The following is a 24,745-nucleotide window of genomic DNA, read 5'->3' on the forward strand; positions in this document are numbered from 1 at the left end:
TCTGTCCATTTGGTTGATGAAAAAAGTTATGCTCTTTAACCCAGAAACGCACTCCCTCTCACAGGTCAGGAATTAAATTAAGGAGTATGTTTTGTTTTTTCAAACGGCATACAGTTACAATCTACCATGAAAGGAGTAGTGCCAGTATTATTTCCTGCCCAGTCACACATGCACATCAGTGGATCGTCCTCTGGGTTCTCATACGTTATACACTTCCACCAGGATCAAGAGAGGACACTAGCACTCTTTTGTTCTGTGACTTTGAGAGGCTTTAACAGCCAAGAAAGGTGCCTAAAGCAAGGACTCCTGAGGTCTTTTGATATATTTAAATGCCATCAAGGGCACATTTTGTTTGATCATTTGTTTCAGTTAAACGGGGATGACTGGGTTGGAGCCCTAACTTCTCACTTTCTGAATGTGCGGTTTTTTCCAATGAAAGCATACAAATTATGACAAAGATTTTTCTATTCTCTTTTGAGACAATGTCAGGCGTGTTCCCTAAAAAGCCATTTGCCTTAGCCTTTTCTAAGGGAATGCTGTTTAAGGCTCAGAATTGCACCTCCGCATTTTAGGTTTGCCTTTTAGGCAGGTCACCTTATAGAAAAGTCATTTCTTCAATGCGTAGTTAGTGTACATTATTCAACAGGAACTTTAATATTCACAGGAATGGCTTTACATGAAACAATGCATTCAAATAAAAATGTTAGGGTTATTAAGACTTTAACTACTACACATTGTGTCCTAGTCTCATCTCAGTGTCTTTTAGTTTTAGAGAGAGCGGTGCCATAACTTGGGGAAAAAAAAGTGGTTGAAGCTATTCATTGCATGTTAAAAAGGCTGACAAAGTTATTAAATGTGCACATGTGAACAGGTACAGTAAACAAAACTATTAGATCAGGAGAGTTTTTTTATTTCCATGTTCATTAACCATAAAGGCTACTTTGAATCAGAATTCAAGTGCTTTACTTTTAATAACTGTCTCCAAGCAAGTCAATGAGACAATTAAGCTAAATATAAAAGTAAATTAAGAAGTCGCAGGGGGCCCAGACCACAGCACTGCATACATTTAAAGAAGTCCCCAGTGTATTGTTAGACTAAACATGATAAGTAGTAAAACTGCGCAGAGGATAATCTTCAGAATAACTTGGGCTCCATTCTCATGCATTTCAAATCGGTATAGAGCATATTCCACACATCTGATGTAGTAAATGACATTCCTAAGGGCAACTAGAATGCAAATAGTTTACACTTCAAAAGAGGCAAACTTTAGGGAAGTTACGGTATGGGTTTTGTGAGAATACTCCAAGCATGATTCTTTATTTACATTGTATCAAAGCTGTCATCTGAGCCAATAATTAGGATACAAATGTTTCACATTTAAAACGGAAAAAAAAAAGCTTGAAAATATTCTAACATGGGTTAACATTCTGAAGTTTATACATGTCCTTGTAATAACCACAACTGAATCTGCTGCTGGACAAGAAATTCAACTTCCCAGCACTTCCAGATAACACAAACTGCTGCCCAATATTTAACACACACCCCAACACAGGAACTGAACAGACTCCCTGCTCTCAATTTTTGAGAGAGTTTTTTCTGCTAATTTTACATGTTTTGCAACAATTTTTTTGGAGTTTTAACTTTGCACATTTCTAATTGATACACAAATATTTGAAACAACTGATAAAATATTCAAGGTCAAGTTTATCATAATGTATACATGGTACAATGAAAATTCTTACATGCATATCTCGTCACAACAGTGACAATAATACAAACATGGTGAAAAGGAGCTGGGAGTGTGGATGAGAAATGAGTTAACACCACAGTGGAGCTCAGAATTGAAAAGGAAAAGGGCTGCCCTGCTTACTGGACAGAAGGCCATCCCTTTCAAAGAGGAACACAGCAGCTATGCAAACCAAACACAAACACAAACAGGCTGTACATGGAAGGGATACATAATAAAAGATGGCAACCTTAAAAATCCTACACTGATACTCGGCACAATTCAGAGTTTTATGATCCCAATTAGATATTTGAAATTTTCAATACAATTCGAGAAACAAAAGTATACATTCAAATATATCCAAAATTCAGACATGAATGCAATGTAAACAAACATCCAAGAAATTCTGGTGACTAACGACGACAGTTTAAGGAGCAGTGAGCAAAAGCAATCTACAGCTTCAAAACCAGAGTGTGAACTCCGCCCAAGTCGAGGACATTCCAACAAAGGAGTCTAGTTAACAGAATATTGAGGAATTTGGGTGTCGAGGAGCATACCATTTTGCATGTATATTTTATATTCATAGTCTTAAGAATGATTTCACATCCAACTTATTTTATGTAGAGTGCTTATACAATTTTTGAGGAGACTTCTAAGCCCTCTGACTATACAATTGGCTAACCCCAAAATGGACTGAGAGATGCCATTGCCTGATCAGTGCGCTAAATGTTCTTATTGTTATTCGAGGTGCCCAAGTTGCGATTCAGGATACTTTTAGTGCCCTTAAAAAGGCTGCTGCATTCGCATCAAATCCATCTCAGCAGAATACGCCATGTAGAGTGGCAGGCATCCAAGTTTCAGATTATTACTTCCTCCAAATAGACATATCCCACCCAAAGATCATATTAATGAATATTATTCAAATATGCTTGCCTTGACTTGGATATTACATTTTTAAAAATTACAAATATTTAATCTGCATACCAAAGGAAAACCATAAATCCAACTATAGCCTTTCCTTCTTAAATGCCATTTACTTAATATTTGATTAACACTCAAAATATATTTGACACACAATTTAAAACCAGTTTTTCCATAATCTCAATTTATGAGATCTGCTCCCATCCATCATCAAGAGCCAATGATTTCTAGTCCCCCCTGGAATTTTAAGCCAGCCAGCAAAAAAAAAGGCACAATGTGTCTCTTAATGAACATTTTATTGACCCGATTAATTAATTGTGGTTGCAGCTGTGACAAAAGTGAAACAGGATATCATTTCTGCGCAGGGGCAGTGTCTGGATCCGCAATCGTGGAAATGTATTAATATTTTACAAACTTCTAAGGTTTATTACACAGACAGTCTGCATGACAATTAGAATGGGAATCGACACAAACAAGATTAGTTTAAATGATTTAAAATAAAAAGAACAAAATTACCATTCATCCAAAAAGTTTTACTTTAGATTAATTGGGTATTAAAATATCTCTCTCTCTCTCTCTCAAATCACTTCCATTATGGAGAACAAATGAACTGCCTCAGTAGAGCATAAAGAGATTAGTAACCCAAGTGTATGTGAAAGCCACGTTCAAAGTATTTTTTTAAACACCATTTAAAGACGTACTTAAAGGGTACAGGTTATTTCAATTTGGTTTAAAAAAAAAAAAAAATGGTAAAGAAACATTATCTCACATTCATGAGATGGACATTCTTCTCCACATTAACTCCTGAAGTAATTTAATAAAAGAGGAAAAAATATAAAGCACAGAGGAGCAGCTGCAGACTGACCAGTTCACAGAACACAATAAGGAACAAAAGGTTGCTTTTAATTCAATGAGCTAATCAGCACACATCTAACTACCACCAGGAGTTTTCCAAACCATCTGCAAGACGGCAGACTTTGCTCCTTGTGAAATAACTGGCACCATGCTATCATGTCCTCATGCCCCTCATGTCAATGAAATTTATCTCCTAGCAACAGTCAAGCTCCATGCCTAGAAACCAGGGGCTTGTATTCAGTATACAATTCAAAGCCCAAGACTTGAAAACCAAATGGCTTCCATTGTTAGCAGTCAATAACAAAAAAGTGAGCATTAACATGTTTAAAAATGCTCTTGCAACAAGGCAATTTTCCCACAATGTTTATTATAGTTATGGCAGAACAGATATTTTAAGGAAAAACTAACATGCAATTCCAGCCAATAATCTCATGTTTAAAAGGACACAAAGTTATTAATCATGAGGGAGACTTAAATTGCCCAAATAAAAACAAATTAATTTAATAAAAAGAGTTGTAGTGTTGAATCATTAGTCACATTTGGATTCAGAAATTCAAATATTTCAAAAACGCCTGCATTCAAAATGGTTCTCAAAAATACATTCTCTAACTAGATGAATCATTTACAAAGATGCATAAAGATATTTTTTTTAATATCCTTACATAATTAAATTTCATGAAGACACACACACACACAGTACTGTATTCTTGTCTTGTACATAAGCATTGAGAAAGTGAAGCTGTAGGCCAGTGAAGGTTACAGTAAACCTCAATTGAGGTTGATGAGGCAATCGTGCATTGGAGTGAAATGACAAACCTCGTCACTTTTAATTTATTAATCAACAGCAGCAGTCATTGCAATACCACAGCTCCCCTCCTATCTCAATGCTGCATCAGCTTTGGCTTTGTATGGACTTGTGCATATATTTGAGCGATAATCATTCTTTAATGGACCTTGTGATGACACATGCTATTAAAAAGGTGCCATATAATTGATTTTGTAAATTTTACAATGAAACAGTTTTCTTAGACTATTCTGTTATTTTGACAATGGCTCATTTTAAAACATAAGGAATTAAAACGGACTAAACTTAAACAAACAATGTGACCATTTGGAAAAAAGGCTTCACCAAGTGGCTCACAGTAGGAGTAACTGACCCTGCACCGTTATGTATTTTATACTGAACATGGGCTTTAAACACCTAAAATATGCTTAAAAATGCTTGGAAGCATTTGCATGTCAATAATCACAATTTAAAAGCCAATAAAAAAAAATAAAAAAAAGTAGCCAGCTTCTCTTTCAAAATGGAAATTAAACCTAGGAGAAGGTGGCAAAAAGACACAAGGCTGACAATAACTCACAAATGATCCCAGTAGGTACAGTTAAATTGGGGAGTATACAGTAGATTTGGTAAATGAAATCCAGTACTGAGAAGTGTCCTCATCATTAGAGGCCCTTACCAAGAGCCTTGTTCACGTTAAGAGTGATGGCTATATAATGACAAATTAGATAAACCTATGCATATATTGTAGATGTGGCAAAATATTTACACTGGAAAAATGCCTGCTTGGGTATGTGTAGTGCTGCAATATGAATGTTAAAATTCCAAAATGCTTTAAGCAGACCTGTAAACTCCACATTCCAGATGGAAAAAGTGGTATCTATCATTTCCTAAAACTGAAAATTTCAGCCAGGAGTCAGAATCTACCCAGACAGCAATGAGCAAGAGGACAGAAATAAATCAATACCTGCACTTTTTCCCTTATAAAAAGAGGGCATCTGGAAGTTACTTGTACGCACATACTGCTAACTGTCAAAGCTTTCACTTATTTCACTGGACATGAACACTACACATTATTAGCATTCAAATACGATTAGCAGGAAGCACAAGACAAGCCACTCAGTGTTCCCAAAAAAATGGAACATGGAGATAAAGTAGAAAAACAGTTTGTGGTGGAAATCCTTTTAGAGCTTCTTGCCAACTTGTAAAAGGAAGGCAAAGCAGTTCTTTAGTCTTTAGAGTTCTTGTACCTTCTCAGTAAAATAAGTTGGGTTATAATGTTTGTTTATGGAATAAATACCTTATGCCTTGGCTCAAAAGAATTTTTTTGTCTTACAATGTAGCATTCTAATATCGGCATTGACCTTCGCCTTCCTTTCTCTCAAAAGGATGCCAAACTGAGCTATCTTACCACGCCTTCCATTGGGTTTTAATTCCATGTCCAGATGTAAAATGATAATCTTAATTGCTCCCTGTTTGTATCCACTTCAATGAATGCCTTAAAGCAAGTCTGTCACTGTTGTGCAAAGGCAAAAAAAACATACATTTCACAACAGAAAAAGGAAATCCTACAAATTCTTAACACACGTTAATTCAACAACATTTAAATCAATAATGCTCCTAAGACATGCATGTACACCTCCCATTATAAATAGTGAGCTTTGTATTGTGGGGGAGCTGGTGCAGCTCAGCAGTCTTTCAAGAGAAGTGGTCAGCTACTCTACTAACAAGGCTTCCCATGGTAAACTATTCCAAAAATGAGACAGTTAAAGGAAAGAACATTTCAAAAAATGAAAATGTTCACTGTGAGGTCCTCTTAGAACACCAGGATTCAGTCCAGGAGAATAGCCTGGAATGGCCATTAATTGACAACTGTATGCAGCCAGGTCAGGCACAGTCCATAAAAGCTGCATGGAGCATCTAAGTGGCAAGGTGAAGCAGAAGGATTGGTGTAGCGTCAGTTGTGTGAATGGATTCATCCCACTCTAGCCAGGCAGGAAATGGAGACCATGACAATGGAAACTTGTTCTTGGAACCTGAAATGATACTTCTGATAGGGAAAGAGCAAATATAGGTGGAATCCTGTCTACACTCTGCACTGGCTCTGAAACCAGACTTCTGAATCAAGGGTGTTCTCTCTTCTTCATTTCCTCTTCTAAAAGTTGCCCTGGATAGATGTTATACATTGGAGCTTATTTTCACGAATTAAAAGTATTACAAAGTGATTGCACAAATAAAACTTCACTACATGATGTATTTATGTACCAGATAATTCATTAGTATCTTTCTTTTTTTTGTTAAGGAGACGCTGTAATCAAAGCCTCCGAGCAGATGACATGTTCTGGACCCTCAGGTAAAGAGATGCACAGAATTATCAGCTGATCACATCTTAGCTATAAGCCATTTCAAGACAGATGGAGCAACTGCCAGATGCCAAAGAGCCAAATGAAATGGTATGCTATGAGTAACCAGCCAACGTCTCTGGTAAGAAAGGAATTATACTCCAATTTTCAGAAGAAAATCTTCTACATTTTGGGGAAAGTCAGGGACCTACAAAAATTCCCAGACCCAAGATGGCATCTAGTGCTACAAGAAACCAGCTCAATACAAGTTAAAGCGTTGAAGAGCAGGGGAGCAGAGCTTCTTACCCCAGGGTTTTGAGTACAATATAATAAGCATACAGCATAATATTGAAGAGCTTCTCCTTAAAAGGTTTGAGCGCAGTACTACTTCATGGAAGAGTTGGTCAGGGTCCCATTGGTGTAATGAGAGTGGCTGCTAGCGTTGGGAAGGGAGTTTGAAAAATAGCCCAAAACACCTTGCAGTTTTTTTTCCCCAAAAGCAGCCTAAAAATCCTAAACCAGTAAATTTTTCCCAGATGAAACCAATCAAAAACATCCCAATTATGTGAGCAAACAGTGGACCTGGCAACACTCACCAGGGACATCTGAATGGACCTTAATTAACACTGAATGGAGGCAGCTACATGGGAAAAATGTTGTTAGTGCATGTTGTGATGCAAGGGACTCATTGGTGGCTGTTGCAAATTGAAGAAAGAGGCCCTCCATGCAATGTTAAATGGGGGGTCTTTCGAGAGATGCATGATAAATACCAACAGGCCAAGCAAAAACCTGTGGGGAAGCCATGGACAAACACTTTCCAAAGATCTCGAATAGGCTGTCTCAAACCATTTGATGTCTCAGAAAAGGTAGGTCAAGGTGTCACCTTGGCAGTTCTCAGCAAGGGTTGGGAAACATTGTCACCAACTGGGTGGATTGCTGAGTGTTTGGGTGGGAGGAGAAAAAAATAAAAACAACACTTAACAGAACCTTTAAACCTGTTGGATGTGAAGGCGGCAATCAAAGTGTTGGCCGGAGCATCTCTGTAGTTGAGGTGCCTTATGTGATTAAAAAGCTCCATGGACAAAAGTCGATAAAATTGGTCCAGAAATAGACCAAACGCTGTAGGACTGCTATTGAAAACACATCTCTGCAATGGTGTTTGGAAATGGAGCACAGTTCCTCTGGATTAGGAGACTGGTGTGGTGTTCCCCCATTGACAGGATATCATTGTGCCACCAGTAATCAAGATGCATCAAGTTTGAGAAGCAAAGGGCTGAATCTCCACTGCTTAACAAATGAAGCGGCCATCTAGGTCTCAGACTGTGATCTCTGGTATACACTGGAATATTCACAACTGAGTGTGAAGTGAATCGGAAGAGACTTGGCATCTCACTCAAGCAACAGCAGCTTGTTTACTGTAGGCAAGGGGTGAGCAGCTGCTCTACATGGATGGGCTCAAGTACTTGGAGGTCTTCCTCACAAAAGTGAACTGAGGCAATTATTAGATTGAACAAATAACCAGCATAGTGGAAATGGCTTTAAGGATGATGTACCAGACCTTGACGGTAATGTAAAAGTGAAGTCCTCACACTAAACTTTTGATTAACTGGTCTGTCTACATCTGGATCCTCACCTATGGTCAAAACTCATATTTAGAACTCCAAGTATGAGACTGCAAGAAGAAGCAGACCACGAGAGGGCAGCCGCCCTGGTCTGTATGAGGGCCATGGGAACCGAGTATGGAAGCTCAACCCTATTGGGGCCCGTGGCCACCATGGGGGGGCCCAGAGGATTGTGAAGCCCTGGATGTCAGCACTTCCGCCACACCAGAAGTGCTGCTGGAAGACCATCACAGAACACATCAGGGTGGCTATAAAAGAGGCCGCCTCCCTCGTGTAGATGAGCCGGACTTGGGAAGATGACGATGACGACAGAGGTTGGGAGGAGAGGAGTAAAGACGGCAGACGGAAGTCCAAATGGGAGAGACAGACTTTTGAAGGGTGTTTGGTGCATGGGCACTGTGTGGTGTGCGGGAACTGTAAATAAATGTGTGCCTTTCCGGGAAATTCTGTGTCTGCATCTGGGCTGAACTACCATAATATATATTATATGTAAAAATGTATAAAACCTTTACAGACAGTACACATACACAAAGTATAAAAGCCAACTGCAGTGGTTACCTCTGCTGTCTCATGGATACAGCAGCTTGAGTTTGTGGTCTTTATTGAGCACACTCTCCATCAGTTCTCTAGGGTTTCTCCAGGTAATACGGTTGTCCTAACACACCCAAAAAAAAGGCAGAGTAGATTATCTGCCAGTTTCAATTGACCCTGTGCGGGTGTGTGTTTTTCCATGGTCTGGCGGCCAGATGCTGGAAAGTGCTCCACTGCCCCAAACAATTTAGACTAAGGGAGTTTCAGAACGTATTGTAACATTCTCAGAACTGCTTAAAAGGGGGTTTAAAAAAAAAAAAACCACCATGTGCAGAGAGCCAGTCTATTCATAAACTCACCAACACGAAACAGACTTGAGGATCCCAGGGGAAAAGAAAGGTGACTAAAGGAAAAATCATGCAGACATAATAAGAATGTGCAGACCCCACAGAGTTAGTTACTGGTTATGGGATCTGCACTCACAACAGTGGATCCAAAAGGCAGAAGCACTGCATCACTGTGCAGCTTAAAAACACACAAAACCAACAACATACTATAAGCCTTCACATAACTAAAGATGGTGTCCTTAATGAACATAGCATAAAACAAGAAAAAGTGTAAAGATGGAAAGTGAATGTGTGTTTTTTCTTATCCTTCATCACTTTGCTTTCTGCAGATTCAGCACTCCGCAGTAAGTGATATAAACTTGTATCATCAGTGTGAAAGCTGGTGCACTTTTACAAGCAGCAGTGAAGATGGCAGAGAAAGTGGCTTTTTTCTTTAAACAAATAAATATGCACATCTTATTACTTCGAAAGCAGGCAAAAAACTTTCAGAGCCATTTGGCTTTCACCCCTCATTTAACAGTTTCAGGAAGCTACAGCTAAATACATTTTTCTTTGAAAAATTAACCAATTTAGCCAACAGATTAAGAAAAAGAAAACATTCTGGTGGACCAGCTAACCCTTAAGGAGCCTCAGACATTCTCCTGTGTTAAGCCCTACATCTGGCAAAACCAACAGCAGCTCTCTGCTTTTACCTTCACCTTATTTTCTTAATTAAGTGAGGGTCTCTGTCAAAGTTAGTCCTGTGAAAGGCAGTCTCCTGCCTTAAGCTCATTTCAGCTGGAATAGGCAACAGCACACCCAGACGTTTCATTTACAAACTAGTATAAACCAAAAAGATTTAATCTCTGACGTTTAGGTAGAATGAAATCGAAAATGCTAGTAGTTGTTCTCCTGCTAATGACACACATTTACACACCATTTTCAAGCCAACCTAATCCAAGGGGGTTAGAGCCAATTCTAGCAGCTTTAGGCACGAGGCAGGGACCAATGCAGAGAGTCAACCGAAATGCCCTGTCAAATACACACAGACACATAACCAAGACCAACTCATATTTGCCAGTTAACTGGCATTCTGTGGTGTGGCAAGTCCAATGCTGGATGGCTCGTAATCACCTCTCGCTCACTCGTACTTCAACATCTGTGCCACAAAGCGTGTGTTCTGGCATTAGTCACTATTGTTCAGTTATTCCTATGCAGGATTGGGTGGGACATGGGCTGAGTGGGAGTCTTATTTTACTTTATAACCCTCCCTCTTAACCATTGATAACTATTTATGATAAGCCATTTTTGTTCTTGTTTGAGGTAAGCAGCAGTTGGTCTCCATAAAAAACTGCTATTTAATCTAACACACACAGTAAGATTTTTGGGATGGAAGAATATGCCTGGAGTATTATGGGAAGCAAAGTAAAAGATGTACACATGGCTTAATTTTGAGGTGCGTTCAAGGGCTGTGCAAATGCAGTTCTTCAATGGGATGGAGTTCAGCAGGTCGACTCTAGCACCTTCTCAGTTCATTTCAGGGTTGTGGGAGCAAAAAAAAAAAAAAACCCAACACACCTCTTACCAAGATTGGGCAAAAGGCAGAAAACAGGCCTAGATAAGATTCAAGTCCATCACAAAGACCACTTTCACATATAACTCCGTCCCATATTCACAGACAGTGACAATCTGCAAATGCCAATTAACATAACCTAAATAAACTTTAAAAAAAAAAACACCCACACACACTTTTCTGAGCATGTCTGGCCATAGTAATTTTCATGAAATGGGACTTAGAAAGCTATTAAGTTATGACAAATGTTAGGAAATTACTGACGTGAAAGTCAAACTTTAATACAGTCACTGGCCATTATGGATACGAAGTTATATAATTATAGGGTTAGCAGATTTTCAAAGTCCAAAACCAGAACATTTGTACAGCATGTACACCCATGCATAAACGCCATTGTCATCTGTTGAGGAGCACTATTCACAAGTGGATTCCACACAGTTCTTAAAGTGGAAACAAATAAATAGCAGTGCTGCGTTTTTGTCTGCTTCTTGGTCATCCTTGCAATGCTGTGCAAATTTACCACAAAGATCTTAATCAAGCTTTCCTCATCAGAGTTTGAGCAAAGCTATTATACTTGCATTACATCAAACTGGGAGCTGGGGTATAAGAGCGTCCCTCTTTGGAGTTTCAAAAGTGCCGTTCTAAATATATAACGTTGATGTTTGTTAAAACTGGGACAGTTTGATATTATTCAGTTATTTATCAGCGTGAAATCTGTATTGTCTCCATCACCTGGTGATGCCTGGCCACCCTAGGAAATTGTAGTGACAGTGAAATAGTAAATTATTATACTCTGCAAGTTTGGTTAAGTGCAAGGTAAATAGTACTAAATATTTATTTGCTTTGTGCACAACAACTTATACAGCACGGAGTACTTCATATTAGGATAACCCTTGCATGGTAAAGTGGACTTGCCGATAAGAGGGTTGCTGTTCCCCGCACGCGCAATCAGCCATTGACAACAGCTCCTACCCCCACAAATGCAGTCTACCGCTTTTACATTAAATCTGTTTGCTGTCAGTAGCATCTGTGAAAGGAGAGAGGAAAATCTACGTTGGTATAACCACTGCCAAGATAAAGCTGAAGTAGCAAATTTAATTGTAATTGAAGACACAAAATATTTCTATTTGAAGCTGTACAACTTCACAAACTTGCTAAAACTGTGCGAGAAACATGTACAGTGTGACCTGTTCAAGATAGCTCAACGAAAATTGTCTTGAAAAAATTTCCTTGAAGATTAAGTGTGCCACATTTCAACAAAAGTGATCCATGGGGGTCCAAGCTGTGGACAGACAGACAGACAGGGCTATTTCAATAGATGATTTGCACATTATATTAAAATATGCCTAAAAAACATTGCACAGCTACAGGAGCAACAAGTAAACTGCACAGAACGCAGAGTGAGATGCACAAGGCTGCAACTCTAACCCCCAGGCCACAATAATACAGAAATAAATGAAGCTTTTTCTTTTTTATATATATATATATATATATATATATATATATATATATATATATATATATATATATATATATATATATATATATATATATATATATATATATATATATAAAACAGTTTGCAGCCCACCAAGATTTGAGAAGGGGAATAAAAACACACCACAGACTTGGATGACTTTATAACAAACACGAATGGAAAGGGGATAGCTGCCGTCTGGCAGAGCCAAGCCAGTCTTATTTTTAAAGCTTGATTTGTTTCCATCAGACTGCAGTCTTTGGTTCCTAAGGGTCAAAGGCAACACACAAACAACTCTTATCCCCAAAGTGAAGCATTTTTAACTTGATGAGGACTGTTAATCATTCTTGTCTATACAAATCTTATAGACAAGGGTAGTGACATCTAACTTACAATGCAATACACGGTCAGGTTTAAGGAAAGCAAAATGCAGAAAATGTGCCAAAGCACAGTTTAAGTATTAATTTTGATTATATCAAAATGCAAAACACAATTTTATACCCTACTAGCTGAAATAACACCATTTTCCTCCCGGGCAACTCTGGGTTTTTTTTTTTTTTTGGTTTTTAAATTGTTCGAGAAAAAACAAATTAAAAAACTTTAAAATTAAAACTAAAACTTAACAAACAATAAAGACTCGCTAATGTCATTGTCAGGCGGTATTGTATGTATGTTATCATCCAGCTGACACTTGAAGCCAGCCAACTTTATTTTATTTGAAAAGAAATAGAGGAGCAGTGGTGCTCAAACAAAGAATGCTGGCAGTCACCGGCTATAAACGAACTGTGTAAGGATCCTAGAAAGTATTGAAATGGTCAGAACTACTCTGGGCATCTCTCTGCCATGAGGATTCATGTTGCCAAAGTGCTCGCATCGTCTAAGCTAAGCGAGCTAAGCGACTGTCTTTCTTAGGTTTCCTTTTGCTGGTGTGCTGGTCTCGCTTGCGTATCCTCGGAGCTGGAGCCCTCACCCCGAATCAACGTCTCATTTCCAGGCCGGACAAACACACCACACACACACACACACACACTTGCACACATAGAACTCTAGTTAACTTCAAAAGCAACAGGGGCGTGGTGGTGCTCAAACAAAGAATGCTGCCAGTCGCCTCCATTATGCCCTCTGGAGGTCGTTCAGAGTTTCAGGTGGATGATAACATTCATACATGAGCACAAGATCACCCCCCACCCTACCCAGAAGGGGGCGCGTTACAGCGGATTTCACCCTACAGTATTTTTAGTCGACCATTGAGAAACGTGTACCAAGTTTCATGAAAATCACTCCAGCCGTGATGCAGACAGACAGACATAATAAAAATGGTGTAATCCAAAGAAAACCCACTATTTCAGATTACAACTGGCATAAAATATGGCTTTAGGTTTGCAGGAAAATAGATTATGCTCAGTAAAACAAAGTTGTTGCAATGTCCTGCATTTTTATACAGCAAAAAGGTTTTCGAACACTCATCTGCGGTGCCCTCCTCCACTAAGTTAAGCAAACCATCAATAACTTTGAGACTTGTGAAAATCAAATGGATGTCAAGACACAAACACACACACACACACACACAGTGTTTGGCCAGCTGAATATGGTACTGGACTGGTGAAAGAGACTACCAGCAGGACAAACAGTTTCTCTTCAGACTGACATTTACCACCGATTTATACCAGAATCCTCCTTTATCTGGCTGAATCGACAAATAATCAAGAGCTGCCGGAGGAGGGTCAATGAACTTAACTGGCTAATTACACTTTTCCCACAAACAGCTCAAGTTTAGCTACAACCGACTTTTAAAAAGCTTTACATTTAACTGGATATCGGATTTCTTAATGATCTGACAAGTGCAAAAGTTAAGCCAAAAATTAAACACATCATAGCTCCTCAAGACGGCTGCCTCTGGGCCAAAGTGGTGTTGTGTTCTTTCATAAATCACAAATGTTAAACAGGGGATGGTTTTAATATATTGAAGTAATAATTTTAACATGTATTACTCTGGTTAGCTGGCAGTATATGAACAATCAAAAAATTTCAGACTGCTCAGATTCTGAAGTAATCTTAGATGATCAAACTGGACAGAGGAAAGCGGAGTCAGCTAAGACTATGTGGTTTTGCAGCTTTGCTCCATTTATCATTTTGTATTAGAACATGTGGCTATGGTCTTTGTCCTAGGTAGCTTGCAAGATAAGTGCACATAAAATAAATTTTACAAATAAATAATACTGACTTAGAGTGGTGTAGGAACTGAAGTGGTGACCTTGTGGTTTAAGTTCAGTGCTACAGCTCCACTCCTGTCATGATAGCATGCACTATCAAGCCAAAAAGACACAGAATGAATCCCATCACAGCGAACAAGAATGGGGAAGCAACTGGAAGATGCTAGAAGCAGAGCAGCAGTGTGGCCACACAAATAGGCTTTCACTTTCTGAATTGCTTGAAGAAAACCAGCACAACACAGCAGGTACTTGACACCAAAAGACTATTCTGATGCTGCACTGCGTTTGTTACCAAACAAGTAAACCCATAGGGCTATGACAGGAAAAACTTTTTAAAACACACATTGCAGGACCCGACTGACAAATCATCGCTACAGAGAGTTACACCAAATGCTACTGCAGTGAGGCCTGCCAGATTATAGAATTCCACCCACGTCACACACACCTCTAAGGTCTGGCAAACTGCAATCCAGCAAATCCCTGCCAACAGCATTAAATTAGGCTTTTACACCAAAGCCTGACAACCTACCACCAATTAACACTGCCACTGTGAAAAGCTACAATAACGTGCGGTCGTTGCGACGCTGTGGGTTCTGGCTCCACACTCCCATCTGATATTTGGAAGCCCTTAAACCCAACACCGTCGATAATGTCACCGAGTGAGCTAGTCAGTGGAAGCAACAATTGAGCAAGGGAATGGTTAAAAAAAAAGTGCATAGTGCTTTTATTAAAAAGACAATCAAAAACAGTGCTCAAATAAATAAAGTGCAGTGCTTCAAAAATAGTTCAATAAATAAATAATCCATAAAAAATGTGGAGGTTAAAAATAGAAAAAACAATCCTTTTAAAACAAGGTTAAAACATTCATTCAGGAAGCAGTCTTTTAAAAAACCAACAACAATGCCAAGCTCGGTGCTTCTTTTCGGTTAGCGTCTCACCTGCTTCTCCCAGTTGGGCTTTGCAGCAGGCAAGACGCTCTCTGCAGCTGCCCTCTTCAGCTCACGCATACACACAGGTCTGGAGACCTCCCGATCCTGGCTTCGGTCTGGCACTCATCCCAGGCCTGAGATTTGGACTCCTTGGTCTCCAGGACGCCCACACCAAAGACTGCATCACCAAGTCTCGCGACTCCCGCTGCTTTTCCGGTCTTCTACGGCCAGTCGCCTTTCCCTGGTCACTCCTGCTACCTGCTCACTCAGCGGGACCACCTTCCAACTCCAACGCCTGGGTGTCGGCCTAACACCCAGATTCCTTGCAGCTGCCCAGGAGCGCTCGTTCGCTCACTCACCACACTCTGTGTGTCTCTCTCGCCACGACCTGCTTCCTCTCTCGCTCCCTGTAACCTCTGTCCTTTTCGTTTCATTTTTGCCCCCCCATCAATCTTTTTTCTTGTTTTCTCCAGTTCTTTTCTTCTTTCAATCTTTCCTTTTTCCTTCCTTCTCAACCGACTTTCACTTCTTTTATACAGCGAGGGGCCATAGCAGCTGCAGCACATTAGCCACGGGAACAATCACGGATGTCGGCAGTCCCTCACCTGTGCACTCTGTGAGAAACGCCCACACCGCAGATCGCCCCGCGGCTTGCTACGACTACTACACCCCCTCACGAAGCCACCTCGAGTGCCGTGATTATTTATTTAAAAAGAATGGCCTTTGCTCAGCGAGCTGTGAACCCATAACACCACAGTCGTACACCAGGCTGTGTTATTCCCATCTCATCCCACCCCCTGTTAATGTAGCTTCGTACATCGCCTACAGCTACTTAGGATACCCCAACATCTCCAACTTTTATCATCATTATTATTATTAAAAGAGCCGTCGGGAGAGTGTGATTTTGAGCAGGAGAGGGGTACCATCCAGAGGTGGTTTCCACCCTGCGTATGAAGACGTAGGGATCGGCTTTGACTCCAGAACACGTTATTGGACAAATCAGTACAGTAGATGATATCCTGAACTCTACTTCTACCATCTTAAAATACTTCATTTGCTCTTCTCACACCAGCCTGCAGCATCAACCTTGCCAGATCTCTTTTGGCCCATCTAAGTTTCAAAATCTGACTGACAGTCTTCGACCTTTACAGTCACTGAAACTTTATTTTGAAGTATATATTCCTTCTTCAAATACCTCCATTGAGTTTTTTTTTTTTCTCTTCACTTTTACAGAACAATTAGAAGCAATTTGGAAACTGCTGGAATAAAAGCAATCATTCACATAACTGTAGAACTAATGAAGGCAAAGCAAATGTGCAACTGGCATCAAACCACCAAAACTAGACAGACGCAGCTCCAGCAGGGCTTGAAATTCATTTTTGAAACAGGGGAAAAATGCCCCCTTACATTTAACATATGGGGGTAGGTGAAGGGAAAAAAAAAAACTAAAACACTGCCAGCACCTGATTGTCTATGTGGAGTCTGAATGTTCTCCTTGGATCTCTTTGCTTTTCTTTTTAGTATTTCAGTTTTCCTCACACATTCTCAAAGCCTCACAGGTTTTTGTCAACTGGTGGGCAAGAGTGGACCCTGCAACGAACTGGTGCCCTGTCTGGGCCTTTTTCCTGCATTGTGCCCAGTGCTGGAAGGACAGGCTCTTTCACTCTGAACCGGAGAAAGTGGGTTTGAGAATGACCCGGACTATTATTAGGTTTGCCAGTGAACAGAACCTTTCCTTTGAGACAATAATGAACTTTTGCCAAAGCCAAAAAGTAAATGTGTAAAACACTGGAGAAGTAAAGCAGGTTTGTGGTAAAGCATCCTACAAAGTGCTAATTTCTTTGCCAAAATGTCCTTTCCATAGTTAAGATATGACAGCCATAGCCGTATGCACTGTACAAGGTAGCCTTGAGCATTCTCTCAAATGTGTGTGTATGTGCAACTGAATTCAAGTTTAAAGAAAGTCAGCCCAACAAACATTATAAAGAAAAGATGATTACACATCTCAACAAAGCCACAAATTGAAAGCAGTTGGTTTGTCAAATATCAAGAAATGAAACCAAATACATATTCTCTAAGAAACCAATTTTTGAAATTCTGTATTGATTTTAGCACAAGAGTATACTTTAGCCCGTTTTTAACCTACAATTTAACAAAGACTGAGTTTCTTATATAGATAGTGGAGTTTGAGCAGGGCCTGCGTCTCCAACTCCTGCTGCACAACTGCACATCTCCACTAAACAGCTGAACGCTCCAGTCAAGAGCAACTACAGCAGGACGGGGCCTTCCTATGCATGGGAGCTTAAATAAATGTACACAACAAAAAACAATAAAGTAGAAAAATAGTCATTCTAGAAGGACACTGAATATTCTTGCAACCACCAAGAAAGATTGAACACATTCAAATTTAGAATTTGTGGGGATTACTGAAGCTCTGTGGGATACCCGCAATCCTGGACAAATTTCAAGCCCTATCCAATACCAGGGAGAAGGCGAGGATCTTTAATAAAAAGATGGAAATGGGCATGACGAAGCACAAGGCTCCAAAAGGAGGACAAGGTTAGGACGGTGATGTTAAACCAAACCTGCACAATGAGCTCATCCTGGCAGAATGAGATTCATTACTAGCATGCGTGTAAAATTAAACCTGCACCATCACACAGAGGGCCAACATAGAACTAGGGGTGAAAAACACGGAGAACAAGCTAAAGTAAAGGCACTCGATCTCCCCAAATTAAGTTAACCAATAAGGCGTTCAATATTTCATTTAATGAACTAATTAAAACTGATCAATGGTTCCACAGGACTTTTCGTTAAGGTGAGAAGCTCCCCAAGTTAGGTCGGCCAAGTCATACTAGACATTATAAAATATATTTTGGGCAAACAGCCATCCATAAAAATGTGAAAACTTAACAACATGACCCAATGCTAATTGGTTTGTGATCAACTCGAGTTGAACTTTGTTTGCAAGGAGTAAGCAAAGCATGACGATGACAAAGAGAATGGAGTCTGCTATTCCAGCAAAGTGAACAGCATGAAAATCTTTGCCAACGCCCTTCTAGATGACGGGAGATTTACTGTTACACTGTAAGATTTTTTTGCCTTGTCCGGTCACCCAAGTGTTAACCTTGTAATAAAAGGTCACCCATTATCATGCATGCCACAAACAAAAAACACCCAGGTGGAGATCCTCCTCCTCATCATCATTATTCAGGCAGTGTGAACTACAAATACAAAACTACAGATAATAAACAGTATTATAAACTCTCTAAATAATGAGGACAATAGTACACTTCCAATATGGACCGATAAGTAGGATCACACACGGTTTATTTATAGTTGCTTTCACAGCACACAAGGCCAGCAGTCCTTCCACCTCCACTCCTCCTCAGGCTTTGTCCTCTTCCTCCCGACTCTGGCCACCGAGTGGTGGTGACTGGCTCCTTTTATAGGGCACCCAGAAGGAGTCCAGGTGCCCAACGAGCTTCTTCCGGCAGAACTTCTGGGTGTGGTGGAAGTGCTGCCAAATAGGGCCCTGCAAATATCCAGGCGTCCCCTGGCGGTGGCCACGAGCCCAAGCAGGGTTGAGCTGTCATGCTCATAACCTGTGGCCCCGCTGTAAGCCAAGGGGGCTGCCTTCTGCCAGTCCAGGGTAGAAACAGTCTTGAAAATATGCTCTCCCCCAATCCTTCCACACTTAGGGGTGACCTGGCCGGGTAAGGGCTCCGGCCATCCGCCATTATACAGTATCTATATACACACAGAATACATATAAAACTGTCACTAAATCCCAAACATGTGGTCAAATCACAACCTAAAAAGTAACCAAAAGAACTTGCTAAACAGGGGCGGCAACAGTCAACTTCAACAAGAGAACAGGCCGTACTCGGCCTTCCCAAGCCATTAGCTTTAGACCAGAAAGTAAAAGCTGGACTTCATATGCAACCTACCTGGTCTTTCTCATGCGGAAGAAGAGTTACACACGGGAGGCAGCGAGTGGAAGCACTGGCTTTGGATGATCCGATCCCTTCAAAATTCCCATAGTTCATCCTGTAAAGTGGTCCATCCTTTAATAATCTCCCATTGTTAACGGCTCGCTTAGCTGCCAAACGGAGCCGCTGCTGGAACTGCGGGCTGCTCACCACACACGACAAGTCCTCCTGATTCCGAAGGAATCGCTCAATGTTCTTCAGTGAAGAACCACTGGGCTCATCTAGGCCTTCAATGGCCGTCTTCAGCAGTTTATTCCAATCCACATTTCGAAGATCTGAAGAGCCTCTAATAGATCCCTTTAAGCATGCCGATGGGTTTCCATACGAGTGTGTGGAAATCCGACCAGGATTGCCGGGGTCTTTGTATGATGCACAGCCTTTGTTTGTGACTTTAAGAATGGAGCCATCAAGAACACTTAATTCCAACTGCTCAAGGACAAGCAATTTATCTAATCCATGAGAAGCAGAAACCGCGTGGCAAATTCGTTCTTCAGACGGCCTCTGCTTCTGTCGCTTAACCTTCTGTATTGCTTCAAGAATCCACTCAGTATACAGTGGGTTGGCAAGTTTTACCATGATTGAACAATTACCTTCAGCAACAAGTTATCCATAGAGCTCTGTCTTTGCACTTTATCTAACTAAATGCATCCAAAGCATGAAGAAAGGTAACGACACCAAAACAACAATTTAATGCACTCCTGTAAATCCAAGGAAAGCAGGACTTGAGAATCCAAGATGATGACACATTTTTAAGGAATCCTCAAAATAAGCCATTGAAAGGCAAACGAGAAAAGTACAAAAGAATCATCTTGATCACCTCGGCGAAATTCCAGAACAGACAGAATCCTGGAAGACAAAAAACAAAATTAAATAAAAGTCAATCACAAACTTAGAAAGAAAAATGTGAAGCTGGCTCCGGTGGTCGGAAATAACGTAGTGCAGCAGTCGTCGATGCAAGTCATCTCTGGCAGCACTACGCTTAGTTTTAATTCAACATGACGAGCACAACGGAACAAAGAAACACGCGACATGTCTGCCACATTCCACCCCGTCCAGAGGCAGACAAACCAAACAAATCACAGACAAAAGTTACAAGCTTCATCAGACCTGAACCTGACATGCTAGGAACACACACACTTAAGGGGGCGGTGGTGGTGCATCACACCACAAAGCACTTCAAGAAAGTTTCTTTTACGGGGGACACTCTTCAGAGTGGTGGTGCAGGCTGTGAAATTCCTATGCGTGGGGGAGTTTGGGCAAAAAGAGAAAACGATATCTTAAAAGCACTTAAACAATGGAAACAATAGGTGAAGAAATATACATATAGTAAAGGACCCCTACTGGAATGAGACATATATACGTGTGTGTGTGTGTGTGTGTGTGTGTGTGTGTGTGGAGCAGCCCGCTCTGCTCACGCTCAGCCACGGGAGTTGGTATGAATTGCACGGAAGATCTAGAAGCTCAAACAAGTGCGAGCTAGACTTGGCGAGATGGCGCTTACATGCACCTCACTTCTCCCTCAACCCGAGCAGACAAACTCAGTTTTGTGGTACATGCACGTTACAAGTTCAAACAACAAGCTACCATACATCTGCCTAAGACGGGTTCGAGCCTGTCCTGCTCAGTTTGCGTCAGCTGCACTCGACTACACGTCCATCTTGGACAAAATACGACCCATCCAGGCTCACTTAGTGGACACCTCTGCAAGTTCACCAAATCGTAAAACTGCTAGGGAGTCTTGGGGTTGTTTTTATGTCCCAAACACGACACGCAGCTAGTTAAGCATCAATGACATTACATTTAACTGGAGGCAGTCTCAGATACCGTACATACTCACGCATATGTCAGGTCTTGAAACCCGAAAAATCGAAGAAAAAAAAAAAAAAAAAAAACCACTTAACCTAAACACCCGTTCACAAAATATGACACCCAAGATAGAGATATCTATATATTTTTTTTTTTTTTACATCTCGCTTCTTCCAATCTCGCACCAGTTTTTCAGACACATCAAATTTTGTTGTAGCAGCACAGTTACCAATTTCTTTGGCCACATCAGCGACTTTTAATTTAAAACCAGCTTCATATTTTCTTCTGATCGAACACTCCAGTGAAGATAAGGGATGCTCTTACTATAAAGGTGTATGAGCGTACGAGATATAAAAAACACAAATCAGTACAAACGTTGCTTCAGAATAGTTTGGGTATTACCGTGTGGTCACGTAGGCACAATACATTGAAAAAACAAGGCAGTGTGCTCTATGGTTCCTCTCTCAGGTGGGCGTTAGCGCATCATAATCTCATGGACCAAGAGCACAAGTTTTCCGCATTCAACTCATACTACCGACATTATAAAACACAAGCCCTGACTTATCCGCGAGTATATACGGTAGTTCTAATGGCGTAAACAAATTCACCCCAAGATTTGCCAAAGCCAAGAGACCACTCACCCATCCTGGCATTCAACAGTACTTAAATGGGACATGAAGAATCAGCCTAGAAGAACTGAAGTAGGAATCTCTTCAGGGGAAAAAAAAAAGCCCTCATCAGCAAGTCTGATCTCTACTACAACTCCTGAAGCGTTTCTGGATGAGCTCAAAATTCAGCCACTGTAAACGGCCAGGGCCATCACGATTCTTACTGGAGCGCCTCCAGCCAAGTACAAGTCCAGCAAATATGGCTCATCCGAGGACTCCTGAAGATGAGACGAGTTACCCATCTTGCTTAGCGAGCCTTCATCAGTAAAGACGCTGCGGTATGCACCTAGGGAGGGAGCTGCCCAAAGATTACATGACTCTAGTCAAGGGGGTGTCAAACTTGATGACTAACGGCTGGTCTTGCCACCCAAAGATGGCCAATTATGTCATTTAAAATAGCAGGGGATGTCAAAGTAGACGACGGAGAACAACGACTTCCCAGCACGGTTTCACAAATTCCAAATATCGCAAGCTTGCCACTTAATCTGACAGCCAATAAAGTACATCCTGATGGAGCCGGTGCCCACGAGATACTTTTACAGGTAAAGTGGGTTCAGCCTTAATCCCAATGCAAATTACCCGATTCAATCATGATATGTAAAACGACAAAACATCAAACCCATTTGTGAGGTGCGAACCCCCCACGCTGCTTATTCCACGTAGCCGCGCTGTACGTAATGCACTTCCGGCCGAGTTTTACCAGTTGTCAGCTCTCAAATACACACAAGTCCACCGCTACGACTTAAAGCAAAATCTCACAGACGCGAGGCCCAGCGTAGTCAGACTGCACAGCGGCCGATCACAGGAGCGCGTCACAACAGCCTGAGAACTGCTAATCTTGGATAAATGAACGGAAAAACTAAAAGTAAATGCTGGAAGTGTTGTGTAATGCGGCACGGACTCAGGACAGCAGCCTGTTCTCCTTAACGTACCAACGCTCTCTGGGCCACCTCCAACTTTGCATGAAGCTATTCACTTTGACTAGAACAATTTTCCCCCCACACTCAGTGGTTTCGAACACTGAAATTTGAGGCCTAAACGGGACTCATTTAATTCTGGACTTAAGACCAGCAAAGCACCATGGGGACAGCGACGGATAGTTATCTTAACAGGGGCATTGGCTAACCAAGGGTCCCTTGGTCCCGGTCATTTCAAACACACTTCACGCAGGCCAGGGTCACAGTATGCTGGAGCGTACCCTGGCAGCATGCGGCAGAAAGGAGCCGTGGACAGAGCAGCACCTCTAGGAAACACAGGCTACCACAAGTACCCACTGATGGCCAAACCCAGCAGGTTGCAGGCACAATTTTCACTAACTCACGGTCAAGTCTGCTTATTCTTCACCAAAAGAGAAAACAATAACTAACTCATTTAATACAACTTTTTCCCTGTGGTGGCCCCCCTCGCAGTGTTACACAACTACACAAATAACTGAACCCGAGGCCCTGGGGATGTCTGTGCCGAGACTCTACTTCAGTAGCACACTTCACACCTAACCAGCACCAAAAGTAACTAAAATAAAATAAAAACTTAAGTTAAATTTCAAAGCTTGCTTAAGTAAAGCAGAACTTTCTTTAAATTGACGACAAAATGTTGGCCTGCACATCCGGACGTTGTGGGCTCAAACCCTGCTACTGAGTCCCATCACCTGCCTGTGCGCCAACTGGCAAGAAAACAAAAAGAAATTAAACCAATTTACCAGTCGCCAAAGGTGTCGGCCAAGTAGAAATAAAAACAATACGGCATTTACTGAATCGTGAAACGTACGTCAAGCACCACACGCTTGAACACAATCAGCTGAGCCACACGTTTGAGCAGTCGACTCCGAGGCACACTTGCGTTTGTCACCAAGTGAAAAGTTTACAAAATATGACAGAATGCCAAGTGTCACACCGACTAATCAGTACGGCCGCCATTAGCGAGAGATTCTCGATGGCGAACAGCTCAGCGAATCGATGCCAATCCATCTGTCCGCCTCAACACAAAGCAGCAGCCAAGGCAGAATGCCAACTGGGCACACAAACCCAAAGGAGGTGGATGGACCTTTGACTTCAATCTCGGTGCCCTTTAAAAGGATGAGGGCCAAGAATTAAGCAAACACAGACCTGCCGTATCAAGTGTGTGCAAATTTAAAAGAAGATAAAACGATGAAAAGCCAGAAGATGAGCCATCTTTCAGCCCAAGGAAAACAGGAGCCTTGAAGGCCCGAGCAGAACAGGCAGCTCTGTTACAGCATTTGGCTTTGAGGTGCAAACTGGAGGATCTTGAGGCAACCTTCTAAAATAAGCATTAAAAACAAGAAAATGGCTCAAGTTCACGTGTATATTAATATTTTTCATATTTCAGCTGAAGTGCGGCACAGATGGAAAGGAAAGCCGCACTTCACGAGAGCCTACAAATATGCCAAAGACATTACAAGTCTGGCTGGAGAAATCCCAATACGATTAAAAGCGCACGTCTGGCCCAGAACGGGTTTGGAGCTGGCCGACTCCTGGAGGACGCGCTGCCCAGATCCAGGTGCAGTCAGCTCGACGGGGTCAAGTTCTTCGCTGTCAAATAAATTAATTTATGGCTGCTCTTATAAAAACACCAAGAACCTGAATTTCTTTAAATAAACGTCTGCATGGGCCAAGTGCATTAAGGAGCACTCAGAAGGAGAAGGCAGGCATGTCCGCAAAGCTCACAGAGCTACAAAAAGGTACAAGTGAGAATAACGGCAGACAAATGGACCGTATGCCCAGCACCATTCAGACAGGCATTCCTGGACACAGAGCCGTCTTAGCAGCATCAGACACCCCCGGACAAAGCAGTGCTCTGGGGGGCCCCCCCGTTTTCACAGCATCAGAAACATGATGGGGACCCCCGGTCAGTGCCCATACATTAAGACGGTCCTGGGATACTAATTGCAAAAATAAAAATCAGACCAGCCATCACTTTAACGTTTATTGCGCATGTCAGTTCTAAGGGGCATTTTTTGCTCCTG

General features: G+C 41.4%; 1 protein-coding gene across 4 annotated transcripts in view; it reads right to left on the reverse strand.

The window, feature by feature from the left end:
* kat6b (K(lysine) acetyltransferase 6B) overlaps positions 1 to 24,745 on the reverse strand; it is a 177,790-nt gene that overhangs the window by 149,233 nt on the left and 3,812 nt on the right. For all 4 annotated transcript variants that reach the window (XM_039773499.1, XM_039773488.1, XM_039773481.1 and 1 more), the window contains one exon: positions 19,247 to 20,134. In XM_039773499.1, the coding sequence (XP_039629433.1) occupies positions 19,247 to 19,864 (618 nt within the window). In that variant the 5' untranslated portion in view covers positions 19,865 to 20,134. Of the gene's footprint in view, positions 1 to 19,246; positions 20,135 to 24,745 lie in introns of those variants that run through there.

The sequence above is a fragment of the Polypterus senegalus genome, chromosome 1 (genome assembly GCF_016835505.1).
Source record: "Polypterus senegalus isolate Bchr_013 chromosome 1, ASM1683550v1, whole genome shotgun sequence".
NCBI classification, from domain to species: Eukaryota; Metazoa; Chordata; class Cladistia; order Polypteriformes; family Polypteridae; genus Polypterus; species Polypterus senegalus.